Source organism: Carassius gibelio, chromosome A17, assembly GCF_023724105.1.
Source record: "Carassius gibelio isolate Cgi1373 ecotype wild population from Czech Republic chromosome A17, carGib1.2-hapl.c, whole genome shotgun sequence".
NCBI lineage: Eukaryota > Metazoa > Chordata > Actinopteri > Cypriniformes > Cyprinidae > Carassius > Carassius gibelio.
The window spans coordinates 20,229,768-20,248,210 of record NC_068387.1 but is presented as its reverse complement, the minus strand read 5'-3'; the positions used below and the strand labels follow the sequence as shown (position 1 = coordinate 20,248,210).

The window sequence follows — 18,443 nt, the reverse complement described above, 5'->3', positions numbered from 1 at the left end:
AACAGTACACTGACTGAACTGCTGTGAAGATGAACACCAAGCCGAGCCAGATAACGAACAATAGACTGACTCGTTCACGAGTGAAGAACAGGTTGCATCGGTGTTCGGATCACCAGTAGTTCTTTCGGACAGTTCGATTCAATAAACCGGTTGAAGAAAACGGTTCACCGGTTCTTTTGCGCTCGACATAATGGCGTCATTTGCGATGATTGCCCTTGATTCAAGCCTTTTTACCCGCGCTCATAACACTAGCACAGAATCAGTTGGAATCAGAATCAGTCATTTTTGCTATTTTTGGACCAAAATGTATTTTCGATGCTTCAAAAAATTCCAACGGACCCTCTGATGTCACATGGACTACTTTGATTATGTTTTTATTACCTTTCTGGACATGGACAATATACTGTACACACAGTTTCAATGGAGGGACTGAGAGCTCTCGGACTAAATCTAAAATATCTTAAACTGTGTTCCGTAGATAAAAGGAGGTCTTACATGTTTGGAACAGCATAAGGGTGAGTTATTAATGACATAATTTTGCTATTTGGGTGAACTAACCCTTTAAGTATTGTTTTATCCCAAAATGGGTCATTACACACCAGTTCAGAACCACTCATTTACAGAGAGGATTCTGACACATTTCAACACTTCGACATTAAATCTATGATAGTGACACAATGATTCACATCATTACAGACTGTTTAGAGGGTAATCCATGATAGGACACATATCCTCTACTCAATAAAGACCCCAAACAGGGAAGGAGATCAGGGTAGACTATCTAGACTATTTTCTGAGCAATGGGTAGAAAAAGTGCATTTTACAGCAGAGCCTCTCTACGCCAGGGAAAACAGATTACATTCGTTTGTGCTCCGATGCCCGTCTGTCAGCGGCAGCGCCTGGTACACCTGCCCTCCAACTTTGAGTGCATGCATTATTCAGCATCACTACAGCTCTGCGTGCCACCGGTGTTGTCGTCTAAAACTGCGGGCGTCCATGTGCCGTAATCAAAGCAGGCCAGAGAGCAGCTTGTCTAGCTGTGATATCCTGCAGTTCCTACATGATAGATTTTAAGAGACTTGGAGGGGAGGGAGGTGGCTCTAGTTTCCAGAATTCACATTCAGTTTTGTGGTTCAGGCACTTTAACTGCTGCTGGAAGTTATTTTAAACTCTCACTGCAAAGTGTAAATAAATATTAATAATAATAAAAATATAATAAGTAAACAAATCAACTTAAAAAAATTAAAATTTAACGTTAAAAGTTAATATCTATTTCAGAAGCTATTATGTGTGATTATATGTTAAACTGCATATTTTTTATTTTATTTTATTATTTGCTTTCAGTATAGTTTTATCCCAAAATTGGTTATGAAGTTCAGAGCCACTCATTTATCAATTTAATTCATAAATGAGTAATATTTTACTTTACTTAATAAAAATAATAATAAAAAGTATAATAGATTATAAATATCCACGATCAATAATATTAAATGTTTAGTTAAATACTTAAATTACGAAATTGTATGCAATCGGCATTGTCTGAGACCAATAAAAATTATGAATTAATGCAAAGAAATGTCCATCTGCTTGTCAGCATGGATTTATACATAAATTTATTGAGTGAATTCATTTACATCATTAAAAGCATTTGTCAGCTGAAACTAAGTATCAAATGCCATTTTAATTAGTTTTAAATTACATTTTAACGAACCACTTACAAGTGCCAACTCTTTAAATGGCTCCTCCACTTCAAAAAGGAAAAAAAATGGAAACAGCGTCTGCAACAAAATTTATTTTAAAAGTTAGAAATCAGGTAAGGCACTGCAGGCTGGAGTTTGGTTGACGTCGATGTCGATGGTCTTCCCAAAAGCAGGTAACAGATGTTAACTATCTCATCTGGCTCTCACTTCTGGGCTTCTTTCAATGGTGCCTCACTGACATTGCAAAGAAAAGTGTTTTCCTTACTATTTATAGAATACATTATCAGGAGACATCAGCTGTTAAAAGGACCAAAAGCATCTATATTAGAAACACCAACTGTGGCCCCCTGTGATTTCTCGCTCCCCAGGAATACTTTTTTAAGTAGTCCATTTTTCCACCTTTGAATGCATGCATATCTATCATGCAATATCCAACAGCAAAGATTATATGATGGAAGCTAATGGACTCAATGGTCAAAACATCTGTCAAATCACATTAAGAGACCAAACTGATTTCTGTAAACATAAGCATAAAGGCTTATGTTGAATTATATGGAAATAAATCTAATTAAATATTAAACTTTAAAGCCACTTTTCATCTATTTAATGTTTACTCATTTGTCACAATAAAAGACATCTTCAAAGACATTAAAATAAATTGTTAGCCTTAATATATAAACATTCTTAAAACCGATCATATTTGAATGCAATTTAATGATCTGTTCAGCTGAACGGGTTAAATTATTTATTCTGTTTAATGAGCTGTTCACCATGGCATAGAATCAAACATTATCAATTTTTTTTTTTTTCATTATCTACTCAATTCTATTATAGGCAAAGCAAGGCATGGCAAGTTTATTTACATAGCACAACGGTAATTCAATGTGCTTTACATAAAATAAAATATAATCATAATAATAATAATAAAACAAGGAATTCAAAAACTTTGAAAATAGTAAAAAAAAAATGTATTTAAGAGGTTTAAAAGGAGTTTAAAACAGTTAAGAATAGAAAATGATTATATATCAAATATAGTGCAATCAGTTCAGACATTGCACAGTGCTCATTCAATAAATGCAAAGCTAAAAAGATGTGTTTTGATTAGTAAAAAATCTAAAAATCATTGATACTACTAATCAATTGGACAAAATCTTTGCAACAACAAAAGTAGCATCCTCAACATAACACTATTTATGTCACTATTTATTTGCCATTTCACTTTAAAACACACTTCAATGCAAAGTTTCGGGGTCTGTGTTTTTTTTTAAGATGTCTCATATATTTATTTGATTGAAAATACAGTAAAAACAGTCATTTTATGAAATATTAAGTTTATCAATAGACCAGTCTTTAGTGTCACATGATCCTTCTAATATGCTGATTGGATGCTAAAGAAATATTTATTATCATTATCAATGTTTAAAATAGTTCAATTTTATTTCATGTATCCTCGCTGAGAAAAAAAAGTATTTTTTTTATTTTTTTTTATTAAACGGCCATTCATGTTAACATGGTAGTAAATCTAGAATCTCAGCAATCATTATTACGTCACATAAAAGTGAGTAGTGATTTAATAGCTGAGATGGAAAGCACTTGGTTTGCACAGAGAGCAGGTGGTCTGGTCTGCAGAGAGTAGAGGCATGGTTAACTGCGTGTAACGCCCCTCATTACATGAGTCACACGCTGTGGCCATTACAGAGCCACAACACCTGGGAGCTCCCCCATGATCCCTTGCACTGTTCTCATGGAGCAATGAGACATGCCGGTCCTTCTGGAAAACATCCACTTCCTACCAAAAACCCTCCTCCCTCACAAATTTTAGCGCTGAAACATGAAAATGTGCAAATGTGGTAATACCAAACTAAATTTACATCTCATTCCACTCTCTAGTTCCCTGTAATTTGAATTAGTATATTATAAACATGAATCCGAAACACTAGCCAGAAGCTTGATCCACTAAACACTGATGATTCAATTACCTGCAACATGATTATGAGGTTGTAAGGGAAACAGGTCAATTTAGCTCAAAGGGAATCATTTAAGATTTTAAAGGGAATTTGAACAGAATCACTGTTTCACGGCTGTTCACAGAGACGCCCTGCGATTCAGTGAACTAGCCGTTTAACATCAAATCTGCGCTGGATACTAATATCCAAACTATAGTGAAACACTATTAATTAGCACAGTAACAAGATCGGCAGTTTAAGACATTAACTTGTAAGCACAATATGAATATTAATAAGGCTTTTTTTTTAAGACATATAAACTAATCTAACACATAAACGCACGCACACACACATTCACACAAGTTGCAGTAAGATCGAAAGAAGCGCAGACGAGGTCGACGTTACAAAACTTAACTCAGAACACGAAACTCTCAAACGGAAAAGAAAATAAATAAAGTTTGACGAGACTAGGTTGTGTTCCTTCTCATTGTGGCATAGTAGCAGCAGGCAGGCACGCTGGAACCGCGCTCAAAGAACAATGATGACTAACCGCATGGCTAGATGCTACAAGCTAAAGCTAGGTAGCAAAGCTACAAGCTAAAAGCTAAGAGCAGGCATGACTAATAGCATGACTGATAGCACGAGCAAGGCTGGAACTAAAAGCAGACTAAAAGCAAGGCATGACTGATGTCCAAAGTATTTAAACTTCCTTGTTGGCCACCCCTCAAATGTTGCCTTGACCAGTCAGATATGGTCTTGGCTCAGGGGATCATAAATCATTTGTTTATCTTACCAAGCATGTGGTTCCTGCCTTGCAGGATCTAATTTTGGACATGATTCCTATAACACAATTATGATATATTTTACAAATAAATGATTGTCAGGACAATATCAAGCAAGAAAATTCGATTATGTCAATACTAGACATGACTATGTATCCTATAGTTATCAAAAGATATACACAATAAGTGATTATACATGATAGTCAAATGTGCGGGTTACACATAAATGAATATGGAGTTAAGCGATTCATTTACAAGTCTTTTTGAGTTCATTCTGGTCCATATATAATGTATAAAAAGCAGTTTCTTTGCCATTCTCTGGCACTTTTCTGTGAAGACAAAGGTTTCCCCCCCTTAGGAATTTCAGTTTGGTTCTGCTAGGTGTGGGGGGGGAAGTCAATGGGACTTGTGCAGTACTCTCATGGGTTTCCATGTGATGTCCAGCATTGCATTTCAATTATGAACAACAAATTTGACAATCTCTTCTTCGAATTGAAATTGTAAATAAATGCTCTAGTGGTGTTCATGTTGAAAGCTGTTGTGTGAACAAGTTGGTTGGTAATCTGCTTGGTTCTTGTGGCACTAGAACTGATTTATGACTTCCTGAGGAGTTCGGCTCTCGTTTCAATGCACACAGCTCTGATAGACTCTTTGATTTGACTGATTCGACTCATTTCTGCTACAAGGTTAAAATGTAGTTGGTATTTATTAATATAGATAACAATCTGTTTGGTATAATTAATTATTCAAAATTAGGAAAAAAATGCCAAAAAGTTCAACAATATCTCCACAGTTATTAAAATGCATACACAAAAGTGATAGTGTGTGCCACAGTGTTATTGTGTTACAATGACTTGTCAGATTAAATACTGAACTAAATACTATGGTACTATATGATTAAAATATTCAATAACTATGGTTTTGTCACAGTACTCCATGATAATGCAAAATATACAGTGGTTTTACTATGGCACATGTCCTAAATATTGTGCTATGGTAAATATGCAGAGAATCATGGTATTAGAATAGTATCATATCCAAAAAACAAGGTAATATCACAGTAGATAAACGACCCCACCCTGCCCCAAAGATGTCTAGGTCTTCACTATTTCAGACTTTTAAACCTGTTAATTTGTACAACTGTCCAGAATGCAGAAAAACAGTAACTGGAACAAAAAAAATATCTAAGTAAGAATGATCCGAAACAACCTGAGATCAGTGAACTGAATCGCCAAGTGAGAGAACAATTAGAAGCCAAATCTCTCCTCTATATTAAATCAGGGGCCTGCATTAATTCTAATCAGTGTGTGTAGCCAGGCTTGACTGCGGGCCACGAGGGGGAAGAGAACAGCACCCTATCCTCCACAGCCGGGCCTGGCAGAGAGTGCATCTGGCTCGGACCCTGCTCTTCAGGGTTCAGCGCTTCCCTCCAGTGGCTCCCATCAGCGCTCAGACTCACACACACAGGTGAGAGACTGCAACCTTTCCCTATTCCAGCTGTTTAACTGTACCTGACGGAGCTTTTCAAATGGCCTTTAGACACAGGGGTGGAAATGGCAGAAGAATTATTGCCTGGCATTTGCAGCTATGACCCTACCAACAGCAAAGCAGATTGTTAAGAGTGGTTTAAAAAAAAAAAAAAAATTAATGATTTGTTTTGAAAGCACGATCGATGCATCAATAATGAGACTTCATGTTGATCATTGACTTTCATGTCATCATATTAGATTGAAAAATGTGCTGGCTTGGATGACATTTATTAAAATATGATTGCTTATTAAAACTACATGTAATTTAAGATTGCATGTACACACATGATATATATGTGACCCTGGACCACAAAACAGTCTTAAGTCGCTGAGGTATAATATATAAAAAATACACTGTATTGGTCAAAATTATTGATTTTTCTTTTATGCAAAAAAATCATTAGGACATTAAGTAATGATCATGTTCCAAGAAGATATTTTGTAAATATTTTACTATGAATACTTAACTTTTGATTAGTAATACTCATTGCTAAGAATTCATTTGGACAATTTAAAAGGCAGTTTTCTCAATATTTTGATTATATTTGCACCCTCAGATTCCAGATTTTCAAATAGTTGTATCTCGGCCAAATATTGTCCAATCCTAATAAACCATAAACCAATGGAAAGCTTTTGATTTAACTTTCAAATAATGTATAAAACAGAATTTCCATAAATTGAACCTTATGACTGGTTTTGTGGTTCAATGTAAGATTGTGATTTAAAATTATGAAGCCTGCAACAAAAAAAAATGTATGGGTGAGTGGAATATTACAATAAATGTTCCTGAAATGCACTCTGCTTACAGTATATCATCATATACCCATACATATTGTGGCTCCTGGAACAATGCAAGTTGTTCAGGCCTTTTCTGGATCTCTTGGTAGCAAACCAAGCAAATCATAGAAGCAACACATATTTAGTGCACTCTATGGCAAAAGTACTCCATCTCTACAAAAATCATTTTACAGGACCAAAATATTCCTTTCTCGAAATGAGGATTTTCAAGAAAAATGTCAATGTCAGAGCCCATGGACCCCTACTTTTTTTGGCTACACTCCACTTTCCTTTAAAATAAGTACAAAAGCCCCAAAAAATGAAATAAAAATTAAAACCGTCCACACAGCAGACATTCCTAGATATAACCTATCACCATCAAGACAAAAAGTTTTACCTTTGATTTGACAGCCCAGTAGTCCTCTGTCGTCTGTCCCATATTGGACATGTCTGAGAGTGGTGAGGTAGTCATAACTGATGACAGCCGTCTGAAAACATTTTCATCTCCGAGACAAAGAAAAGTGTGAATAAAAATCTGCAACCTGAACACACAACAAAACATTTAAAATGTACTGTATTTGTATTTTTTTAATTCATTTTTAAGTAATTCACTGCGAATCAAATTCAATACTTTTTAAAATCATTTATAGGAAAGTTATTTAAAAATCTAACTTTTCATTTCTGTAAGTTAATACATCATAACTCTGATTCACAAATTCAAGTTATCACTCAGAAACACTAACATACTGTGAAAATCTTAACATTTAAAATACTGTTAAATAAAAGTGATCTTGTGTACCACGTGACAGCGACGTGTCAGATCTTAATATCTTAATATGATTTTAATAATATGGAACTAAATGATTACCATGTTTATTTACTACGGATTTAGCATGGTAACGTTACTCCAAATTACTGCAAAATATTCAATGGTTTCACCATGGTACATTTAAAAGAAAAATAAGAAAACTGTGAATAAAAATCTGAACACTGGGCAGGACAATACATTTAAAACATGCTGTATTTGCATTTTACTTTTGATATTTTTTCACTACATAGTTTAGACAAAAGAAATCGAAACACGAGTGAAACGGTTTCATTCATAACATCAGTCTGTCTGTGTAGTGCGGTCAGCTGATCACAAATAATGTTTATTACAAAAGCGCTTGCGTAACACTCAGAGAAAATATAACAAAATAACAGCCAACGTTTTATTGTATGATGTCTGAGTTAAGAACTGTGACTAATTATGTATTTTCAGAGAATTATAGAACAGCTGACTGATTTACCTTCATTGGCTGTCATCCATCCTCTATCCGGCGTATCTGTAGACAGTAGACTACGCAACGTGCGTGGAGCGCAATGCATCGTGGTTATTGTAGTTTACAATTAAATACAATCGATAGTGAAAATACCATAGCCTGTATAAAAACAATACTCATATATGCCATTTAAAAATTAAATTAACCATAAATATTAAAATATGAAATATTTCAAGCTGTTAATATATTGTCAAGCATGTATTCCATGTAAGAAACTAACACAGCTGTGATTTATTTTCATAGCTACACAAATATATTCTCATGGTTGAAACTTAATTTTAAAATTTTCAGGTAAGTACCACAACATAAAATTATGGTAAGTGGATGTAAGTGACAATATCCCTTTTATTTTAATTAAATTATATGACTGAGCAGATGAAAAAAAATAAAATAAATTCAACCACATTTTTCTTACAGGGAACCTCAGGCAACAGATCTATTTTAAAAGGTAAACACATTATATACAGTGTTTCTTTCAGGTGAAGAGGACAGGACAGGGTGATGGAGTGTGACAAGATTTAAGATGACATGAGCTCAGACAGATAATGTGATCGGAACATTAGCAAAGTCAACCTAGATGCAGCCTTGAATAAACTCTAAATAAATTAACAGCACTGATAAAAATGTCTCTTTGCATTTACATAACATAAGCTATACATAAAACACTCAAGTTATCACTCATCTATTATGTGCAAAATAATAAGTAATTAAAGCTAGATTCCTGCTATTTCTGCACTGCTAGTGTCATCTAGTTAGGGGAAGGACTAGAGAGAGTGAGAGAGAGAGAGAGAGAGAGAGAAGAGTTCATATGCAAAAGCCTCCAAGTGCTTTTTAAAATTACCTTGCCATTTAAGTAGCAGTGTATTGAACCTAAACATATAGGAGCCTGATACAAATACTAATTTTAGAAGAACTTAAAAGCTTTTGCATCTGAACTCTTCATATGTGTGTGTGTGTGTGTCTTCAAATAAAAAAATCTGCAAATGCCTCTCTCATGCATCATGCCTCCAACTAAAACATCACAAACACAGCTCTTAAGGAGTCTATTAAAGTGAAGTCATGACTCATCAAGTAAAAGTAGTCTACTGCCTTCAATAAAAGATCCAACATATAAGGAATAATTTTAACTTGAAGTTTAGCTTGCCTGCGGAAAAGAAACTCTGCCACTTTGTTTTATAGATGAAACCCAAATCGATGAATTATATAAAATGTCTCTAGTTTGTAAAAACACTGTCAATATTTGCATTGTGTTTGAATGAGCCGTTTTAGGGGGGTGTGGTTGACTCTTAACTTTGATAAAGAATATCTCTTTGGATTTGAGACTTTAGTCTTCCAAACTTTACAGATCTTCTCCATGAACCAAGAGCTTGTAACACTCCAAAGCGAAAGAAAAACTTAAAATTGCAACATATGACCCTTTTAATTATTGTTTGCATTCAAGATGTGAAGAGTTTCATCCAATAAACCAAAAATATTCTTGGAAATTTTTAGAGAGCACTTTTAAAGTTTAGTAAAAGCCAAAATGCTGAAATACACACACAAAAAAAATGAGTAGACTGACAAAGAAAAGCCATCTTTAGCCAACACAGCAAATTACTTTACAATCTTTTATTATTATTATTATTATTATTATTATTATTATTATTCACATTTCATTAAAAGTTTGATTAAAAAAAACTAAATAAAAAGAAAACAAAACTAAATAAACACTAAACAATACAATAATTCAAACTCGTTAGGCTTCTGAAAAACAAGTGTGCCCAGTGAGGAGACATCCACAATAAATACAATACTGTGTTACTGAAGACACTTGAAATCAGATCATTTCTGATGTCCTCTTCAGATATCTTCTGCTTCTTTGTTGGATTTTTTTCCAGAAAACGGCTTTCTGTTTTTTTGCACTTGGAGCTGCATTTAAAGAAAAAAAGAAAATTAGATTTTTGACGCAGATGTTCAAATTACAGCGTTTACCAGATACATCTAATGGCCAATTCATCTAGTTCCTGCTTACCTTTGCTCCTTCAATGATGTGAGGATCCTTTTGTAATGCATTCTGCAGTCCTTCCTCAGTAGTAAACCCAATCCAGCAAAACCCTCTATGAAAACCTGTCTCTTTATCCTGTTAGACAAGAGAGAAATCATCTCAGCAATACAGGCTTTTAACAAGATGAAATTAAATCTTAGTGTATTCTTACTTACAAATGGCAGTAGACACTTCTTCACCTGGCCAAACTGCCCAAAGTATTCTTTAACTTCCTCTGAAACCAGACACAATAGCAATAACATACATAAGACAATGATCTGTTGTACATACAAAACATAATTATGTTCTATTCTATCTAAGATGCTTCGAAGTTAAATAAGGATAATGACTTATTTAATTTACTTAAACTTATAATATTAATTTGATCTGATCTAATACCATTGATTAAATCACATCTTCTACTTACTCGTTGCGATGGTCCATGGTACTTTTGACACAAATACTTCAAACACCTTCTTGCCTGCTGCTGTGGCCGCCATGTTTAGTCCTTGCGAAGCTGACGGTGACCCCGACCACGTGACCAGAAGAAAATACAATATTTCATTAATCTACACAATTTATAAACTTTAAATATTGCATTAAGGTACATTTTAGGTTCATAATTGTTATTTTGTTTACGTTACATAATAAATATATCTAAATCAAATCGAAGATTTACATTGTTTACGTCAAAAGTAGAAAGGTCAAAATACGACGGCAAAGATGGCAGCCTCCATAGTGGAGCATGGAGAAGATGCTTTTAGAAAGCTGTTCAAGCGTTACAAGAGGAGAAATCCTCCTCCAGACTTCAGTGAGGTCATTAATTTCTCCAAACCTTGTAAAGACAAGGTGAGCCATTCAGATTTGAAACAATATTTTTATATTCATTAACTTTGAAATAAGTCTTTCCTAAACTGTGTAGTACAGTATTATTATTATTGGAATTAGTCAGTTATTAGATCATTTGATTACCTGTATAAACCAGACCTTCTAATGAAAAGGTGAGCCATTCAGACTTTTTATGACATTATATTTATCTTTACCTAACTGTGTATATTATTGTTATTTTAACCAATAATTATGTAATGTATGACTAATTTGGCTGTGATTTATGTTTATTGACTAGCATCAAGTATAATGTTACAGAACATAAATTATTTTTGGGGGGGGTTTCTAGTCATCAGAATTGCCTGTTTTTAGGTTTTTACCTGTGAACTTAACTCCACTCCTGAGGAAGATGTTTCCAAAGCTGGTCTTTTGCCGGAAAAATACTGGAAGGCATTTGGTCTTCATGGATATCCAGGTTTGGTTTATAGTCTGGTGGCAGTTTTGAATAACGAACAATCTCCAGATGAATGTTCTCCAAACTGTAAAGGATTCTATTAGTATGCTTGAAATGATCAAAACATGTTTACATTTTTCTCCTTGACATGTCATAATTGGAATCCTCCATTTCTTCCTGTGAACTATGTTGTTACTGTTGGAATGTAGGGTTTATCTTTATATCCAACCCGTTCCTGCCGGGTTCTCAGCAGTACTGGGTAAAGCAGTCTGAAGATCTATCCACAGAAACCCAACGTGTGTAACCTGGATATTCATATGTCATCTGAGGAGCCCGAAAACATCTGGAAAAAAAGTATAGATGTTATTCGGTAAGATCCTGTCTTGCATTGGCAACTAAGTGGAATATAATATATTGTATATTATTTTGTAGATTTAGGCAATTTTTAGAATAAAACAAATTCCATATATGTGTATTTTGAGTATCTTCATCTTCTGCTGAGAATATTTAATCTCCATAGATGCTTTCTTGTGGCTATGTCTGTGGTAATTGTATTGGATCCTAGATGGTAGATTTGAGGATTTGCAGTCTCTCTATCACAAAGCATTTGTATAAATGGTTTGCGCTGCTGTACTGCACCTGATCCATCTCACAACTGTTCCTCATCTGAATGGGTCTGTGTATTATTGCAGGAGGAAAGGCTGTGGTAAAGGAGAGCCCAAAACTTTGCTAGAAAAGCTGCGCTGGGTGACACTGGGTTATCACTATGATTGGAACTCCAAGGTACTACTTTCACTTTCTAATGTGTTTTTAGCGTGCTTCAGCTGTGCACAATTTGTGTTTATTTTTTCACGTAATATTAACAATGACTACAGCCATGTAACAATGAGATTAAAGAATCCTGTAAAATGTTCACCGTTTTATTAAAACACATATTACTGATTTAACCTTTTTTTTTTAAATCAAATAAATACAGCCTTGGTGAGCATAAAAACATTACAAAACTAAATCCAAATCTTTGAAGGGGCATGTATAATATGTATGATTTATAATAAGTCTAAACAATACCAGTATATACTTTATTATTATTTTATTTTATTTTTATTTTTTTTCAAAAATAAGTATCTTGCTGTGGAGCCCATTGTTTTCGCTGGAGATAAAAAGATAGGGAGAAAACATTGTCCTGGATCTTTCTTAGCATTATTTGCTCCTTTCCGGACATTTCATCTCTAATTGTATAGGCCTGATGTCTGGCTGTCTGGTTTATATGCTAATTACATAAAAGTGTTTAGTCTTCTGTCTTATTAAATCAGTCAGGAGGTGCACACCGGATTCATTAGCTCTGATGTTAGTTTGACACTGCTGAACGTCTGACAGCAATCAGTGAATTTCCTCCTCCCTTGAAGTAGAACTGAAGGCTGAGGCATTCACCCCTCTTGAATCAGACGCGTAAGCTGCTAATTCAGCTCTTTGGAGAGGCTGTGTTCATATGATTCTCCATTGATTACACTTGCATGCATAACCGCTGACAATGACCCACTGCAAAAGCCACAGAGGAGAAAGAATGCTGCAAAAGCTCTTTTATCATGTCAGTCAGGATGTTAAAGTCATATTTGCACTTTGCCTCAAAGACAAAACATCCATTTTTTTTTATTTTTTTTTACATTCCATGATCAAAGAGCATCAGTGTGGAAGCTTATTTATCTTATTATCTTACTTTTTTTTCCCTCACACTTACAAGTTTATATCTCAGTTTATTGTCAAAAAAAGTCTGACCTGTGAAATAGAAACTTTTGTAGTTGTACAATTAAAAAGTTGAAGTTACCTTTAAAAAAAAAAAAAAATTCCGTTGTGGAAATAAGCTTCCATACATCAGGGTTTCGTGGTGTGATGGTAAATTATCTAGGTTGGCTATTGTGCCCTTGAGCTTACCTGTGCTGTAACAAAAGCAACTGCTAAATGATTACTTATTATAATAAGAGGCATTTATGCCATTATACTATAATGAGGCATACTATTCTGACATACAGTACTTTTGTTCTGCAGACTTACTCTCCAGACCACTTCACTCCATTCCCTGAAGAACTTCACTCACTTTCTCACAAAGTGGCGGCAGCCTGTGGCTTTCCTGGCTTTAACGCAGAGGCGGGCATTCTCAACTACTACCGATCTGATTCGTCGCTTGGAATCCATATTGATGAATCGGAGCTTGACCATACCCAACCTTTGTTATCTTTCAGGTGAGGAATATTTTTTTACTCAAATTTTAGCTCCGTATACTGATTCATATTACTTAAAAAGTATTATTTTTCTTTATTTCGAAATGATACATTAAAATGGATAAAAATTGACAACATAAATGCTGTTCTTTTAAACATTCTAATCGCCATAATATTCTGGAAAATATAATGTTTTTGTGTCCACAAACAGCACAAAAATTTTAAACATTAAGAAGAAGAACAAGAAATGTTTCTTGAGCACTAGATCAGCATATTAAAATGATCATGTAAATGAACACTTAAGATAATTGTGCATCAACATTGAAAATTAGTTTAGTCGTGAATAGATAAATGTATTTTATTTAAAATGAATCAATTTATGACCCATAACATTTTTTTTTTTTTTTTGCCATGATGCATACTCCCACATCTGGTAATCAGGACTCAAAGAAAATTACCAATTAAAAAAAAAAAAAAAAAAAGAATCATGGCATAAATAGAAGGATTTTGGTCGTAATTTTTTAAGAATTTTAAATAAATAAAATATAATAACTTTAATTGTGGCTGTTGACCTCAGAGTTCAGTCATTTCTTATTCTTTGTTGTGTTTGAATAGCAATTCCTAAAAAATAATGGTTATTATGACATGATGGTCATGTTCGTTAGCATTCATCTACTAAATACGATCATTCTGACATGACTTGAATGCAGCATTGATGACTGAAGATACAGAAGGTTGTCAATGTCTAATATTACTTAAAAAATAAAATGCATGTGGCATCTTTTTCATAAAGACAACATTAGAAATGCATTCATAACTCTTTTGTGCTTCTCACATTTAATGTTAGTTTTGGGCAGACTGCTGTATTCCTTTTGGGCGGGACTAAGAGGGAAGACCGTCCCACAGCCATGTTCACGAACAGTGGTGACATAATGGTGATGTCAGGTCCCAGCCGCCTTCTTTATCATGCAGTACCCTGCGTCATCTCCGCCCCGGCTGGAAACATGCTGCCACCCTGCCTGGGCCAGAGACTAGAGACGGAGGCGCAGGATGATGACATCATCTAAAGTGTGTCCGAAGAGGATTGGGATGTTTGCTCCTGGTACGTGCAGACATCTCGGGTAAATGTGACCGTTCGACAAGTACTTGCTTCTGGGCAGACCTTTCCAAGTTCACAGGCATCACATTTGTCAACAGACAGCTGTGAGAAATCACAGAAAGGAACTCCAAAATATAAGAAGAGGAAAAGCGAACCAGGCTATGAGCGTGACACCTAACGCACCTGTTCTGAATGTCATCCAAGTTTTATTTATGTAAAATGCATCTGGTATTTAAGATTGTACATATGACTGCAAGTAAATGCATTATTGTGATCACTTCCCAGATGATGACTCTTCGTTCCAGAGCAGGTGTTGGAAATCAGCAACCACTTATGTGTCAAGTCAGCTCAGCTTAAAGCGTAGTGCTTCATTTTATCCTGTCATGACCAACTTCACACACAATGCTTCTCAGTCTGTAGAACCGCGGTGACATTCAGTCCAGTCTGTTGTGAGTCGTGACAATTTGCCAGGCGCAGGTCTGTTGATTTAAGGCTGGTTGCCATGTTTGCTCACCCAGGGCTGTAACACTAAACAGAGCTGACCTTCAGAGACAACCAGGGAGACGGCGTATAATCTTTTTAATCTGGTCAAACGACGTCACGACACATCAAAGCCAGCGTGAGATTGCCTTTGACAAGTTCCCCGAGGGATCCAGGTTGACTCTGCCATTGTGACTGAAAACACTGGGGGCCTGCGTTACCATGGTGATAAAACACTTCTGTCACCGAGTCTGCCTCTCATGAAACCCTATCAAAAGTTCATGTCTGCGTGTGAGATTTGTTAGATTAATGTTTTCTGGTCTTTTACATGCTGTAAAAACATAAATGCTCGGCAGCGTTCAGTGGTCTGTCTGTTGTTGTCCTCATGGGACGGTCAGAGCTCACGTCACCTGATTTGCCACATCTAGAGGCTATGCTGTATGGTGGGTTATGTTTTTTATGGGAAATAGCCGAAAAATATGATAATACCATGGTACTTTTATTTATTGGGTATCGTGGGATTGAAAGATTACAATATTTATGTACTTTGGTAAAATGGGAAATGGTAAATGGACTTCATTTATATAGCGCTTTCAACAGACCACATGGCCATCCAAAGCGCTTTACAATTTGCCTCACATTCACCCATTCACACACCGACTGAGTATGTATGTGGTATGACACGCCAAGGTACCTCAAAGAATATATACTTTTTTTTTTTTATAGTAGTATTATTCTACTTATCATAGGATAAAACTGCATTATATCACAATAATTGTGATTTATAGGCTACCATCTTACTGGCGGTGTACTATATTCATTTACCATAATATTTAGATCCATACAAAAAAAAAAAACTATGGTACTGGTACCATAGTACATTCATGTTAAGAGATGGTACTTCAAAATATTTCAGGGTGCTGAAATTCTTTATATGATACTTTCAAGAATATCATCGGTGTTGGAGTGTAATAAAAGTCACAAAGTTTCACTCTCACAAATAAATAAATACAAATAAAATAAAAGAAGCCAATATATAAAAAGTTTGAGGTCAGTGATTTGAGAAAAAATCTTTTTATTTTAAATTATTAAATTAGGTCACTTTATTTTAAGGTCCAGTTCTTGCTATTAACTATTATAAATTTTTCAATTAACTCCTAACTGCTGCTAAGTAAGGTATTTGTTAAGTTTAGGTATTGAGGATGAGAATATGGTCATGCAGAATATGTGCATTATAATTACTGATAAATAGCCAATATGCTAGTAATATGCATGCTAATAAGCAACTAGTCATTAGTGAGAATTGGTTCCTATACTAAAGTGTTACCTTACATTTTATTCATCTAGGGTGCATGCAATTGTTTAAAAGTAATAATAAAGGTATTCGTAAAGTTTAGACTTTTGAATTTTAAATTCGTAACAGATTCCAGAAAAAAAAGTGTCATATTTCTACAAAAAGATTAAGCAGCACAGCTTTTTCAACATTGATAATAATAACAAATGAAAATATTAGAATGATTTCTGAAGGCTCATTTGAAACTGAAGACTATAGTAATGATACTGAAAATGGAGCTTTGCCATCAAAGTTATACATTGCATTTTAATATTTATAGACATAATCCTTCACCATATTTCAGTTTTTACTGTATTTCGGTCAAATAAATGCAGCCTTGGTGAGAGACTTATTTCAAAACGATCCAGAACTTCTGAACGGTATAAGGCCCATATATCCACTTACCAAGGTTACTTTGTTAGCAAGAGAACGCTTAAGTTTGTTCACTACTGCTTAGTCCCTGAAAGTACACCATGTTTACCATTCCTGCTGCATTCCCCTGGATGATGTCTGTTTCAGGTCTTTGTAAAGCGATAAACCGAATCCCTTTATTGTTAATCCAGTTGTCCTTCACTCTTGTGCTGTGAGTACAGTGCTGGATTAATTGCCTCCTGTTTTGCTTATTGTATGACCGTGGGAGGCAGCATTGAATAAGTAGCTTAATCGGTTTTCTCAAAAGGACTTTCGGCCGGCCCTTTAAGAAAGCCACACAAACACCTCTCCATTAACCAAAGCAATTGTCGCTTACCGCTGAGACGGTTCTACCGCGATGGTGATTATCCTGTTTTTGGGTTCATTCAAGTTCCTCTATAATTATATCAAATGAGAACGCATTTCAATTCAATTGTCTGAAACGGATTTACTCCCTATCTCCCTAAAGATGTAAAGCTGCGGGTTCTATAAGTGCCAAAAGGTGAAATTCACAAGTTCTTCCTACAGAAGTCAAAAGGACATTAAATATAGGATTATGTAAAATGCTATTAAACGCCCACAACCCTCGGAGAAGCATCAAGTATCTAGAAAGAGCTATCTGTGAGTGAAGATGAGGATGCTTTCCTCTTCTAGCACCTCTACGAACGCCAGACGGGTTCTGATGCCACATCCATTTCAAAGCAAGCAGAAAGGCCCTGCCCTCTCAGATAAAATTATATGCTGTCAGGATGATGTATGTAGTCATATAATTTTTATTGCTGCCTCTTTATCTGCTGGCACCGTATTTCTGCCCTGTTGCCCTCCCGTTTCCCCGCATCCCTCCCATTACTCTGTCATTACCAGTCACTGGCAGGGACCGGCGGCGGGTGCACGAGTGCGAGACCCACTCGGCCCGCCGTGGCTCTGTCTTAAATCAGCTGAAAGAACGAGTACGTGGTGTCGTATTCAGTCCGCATGAATCCTGTTATTGTTGAAGCTTTTCCTGCAGTGTTTATCTTACGGGATGAACTATGACAGGAATATGAAGCTTGAAGACTTGAATTCAGTGTGGTTTGAGTGTGGTAGATTTATTTGTAGGTATGTGTAATATTATAATTATATTTTAAATTATATTAATATTTTATTTAATATTCTGTCATTATATATGGGATTAGAATCCCATAATTATAATACAGTTTATACATGTAATATAAAATGTAAATTATATAAGTTATCTAATTTTAATGTAATGTATATATATATATATAAATGTATATTTAATAAATTTAATAAATTTAAAAAAAAAATATATATATATAAATATTTATATTGATTTATATATATATATATATATATATATATATATATATATATATATATATATTTCATATTTATTAAATTTATTATATATATATATATATTATAAATATATAAAATTTATATATTTATTTATATATATATATATATATATATATATATATATATATATATATGTGTGTGTGTGTGTGTGTGTGTGTGTGTGTGTGTGTGTGTGTGTGTG

General features: G+C 34.8%; 1 protein-coding gene and 2 pseudogenes across 1 annotated transcript; 1 reads left to right on the top strand and 2 right to left on the bottom strand.

The window, feature by feature from the left end:
- LOC128031718 (aarF domain-containing protein kinase 1-like) overlaps positions 1–8,104 on the bottom strand; it is a 96,761-nt pseudogene extending 88,657 nt beyond the window's left edge.
- A 1,545-nt stretch (positions 8,105–9,649) lies between these two features.
- Positions 9,650–10,615, bottom strand: LOC128031719 (SRA stem-loop-interacting RNA-binding protein, mitochondrial). The gene is made up of 4 exons (XM_052620080.1): positions 10,507–10,615; positions 10,256–10,314; positions 10,068–10,175; positions 9,650–9,964 (listed from the first exon to the last, which is right to left on the bottom strand). Exons 1-4 carry the CDS (start codon positions 10,577–10,579, stop codon positions 9,896–9,898), a joined length of 309 nt encoding a protein of 102 aa, XP_052476040.1. The 5' UTR covers positions 10,580–10,615; the 3' UTR covers positions 9,650–9,895.
- Positions 10,616–10,780: 165 nt separating this feature from the next.
- On the top strand, positions 10,781–15,521 carry LOC128031716 (nucleic acid dioxygenase ALKBH1-like; annotated as a pseudogene).
- Positions 15,522–18,443: the final 2,922 nt, after the last annotated feature.

Excerpts from the sequence above, each read along its gene's own strand:
- LOC128031719 (XM_052620080.1), bottom strand. The coding sequence starts at position 10,579 with ATGGCGGCCACAGCAGCAGGCAAGAAGGTGTTTGAAGTATTTGTGTCA. Across the intron at positions 10,315-10,506 it reads ACCATGGACCATCGCAACGA|AGGAAGTTAAAGAATACTTT; the intron begins GTAAGTAGAAGA and ends GTCTGGTTTCAG. Across the intron at positions 10,176-10,255 it reads AGAAGTGTCTACTGCCATTT|GATAAAGAGACAGGTTTTCA; the intron begins GTAAGTAAGAAT and ends CTTGTCTAACAG.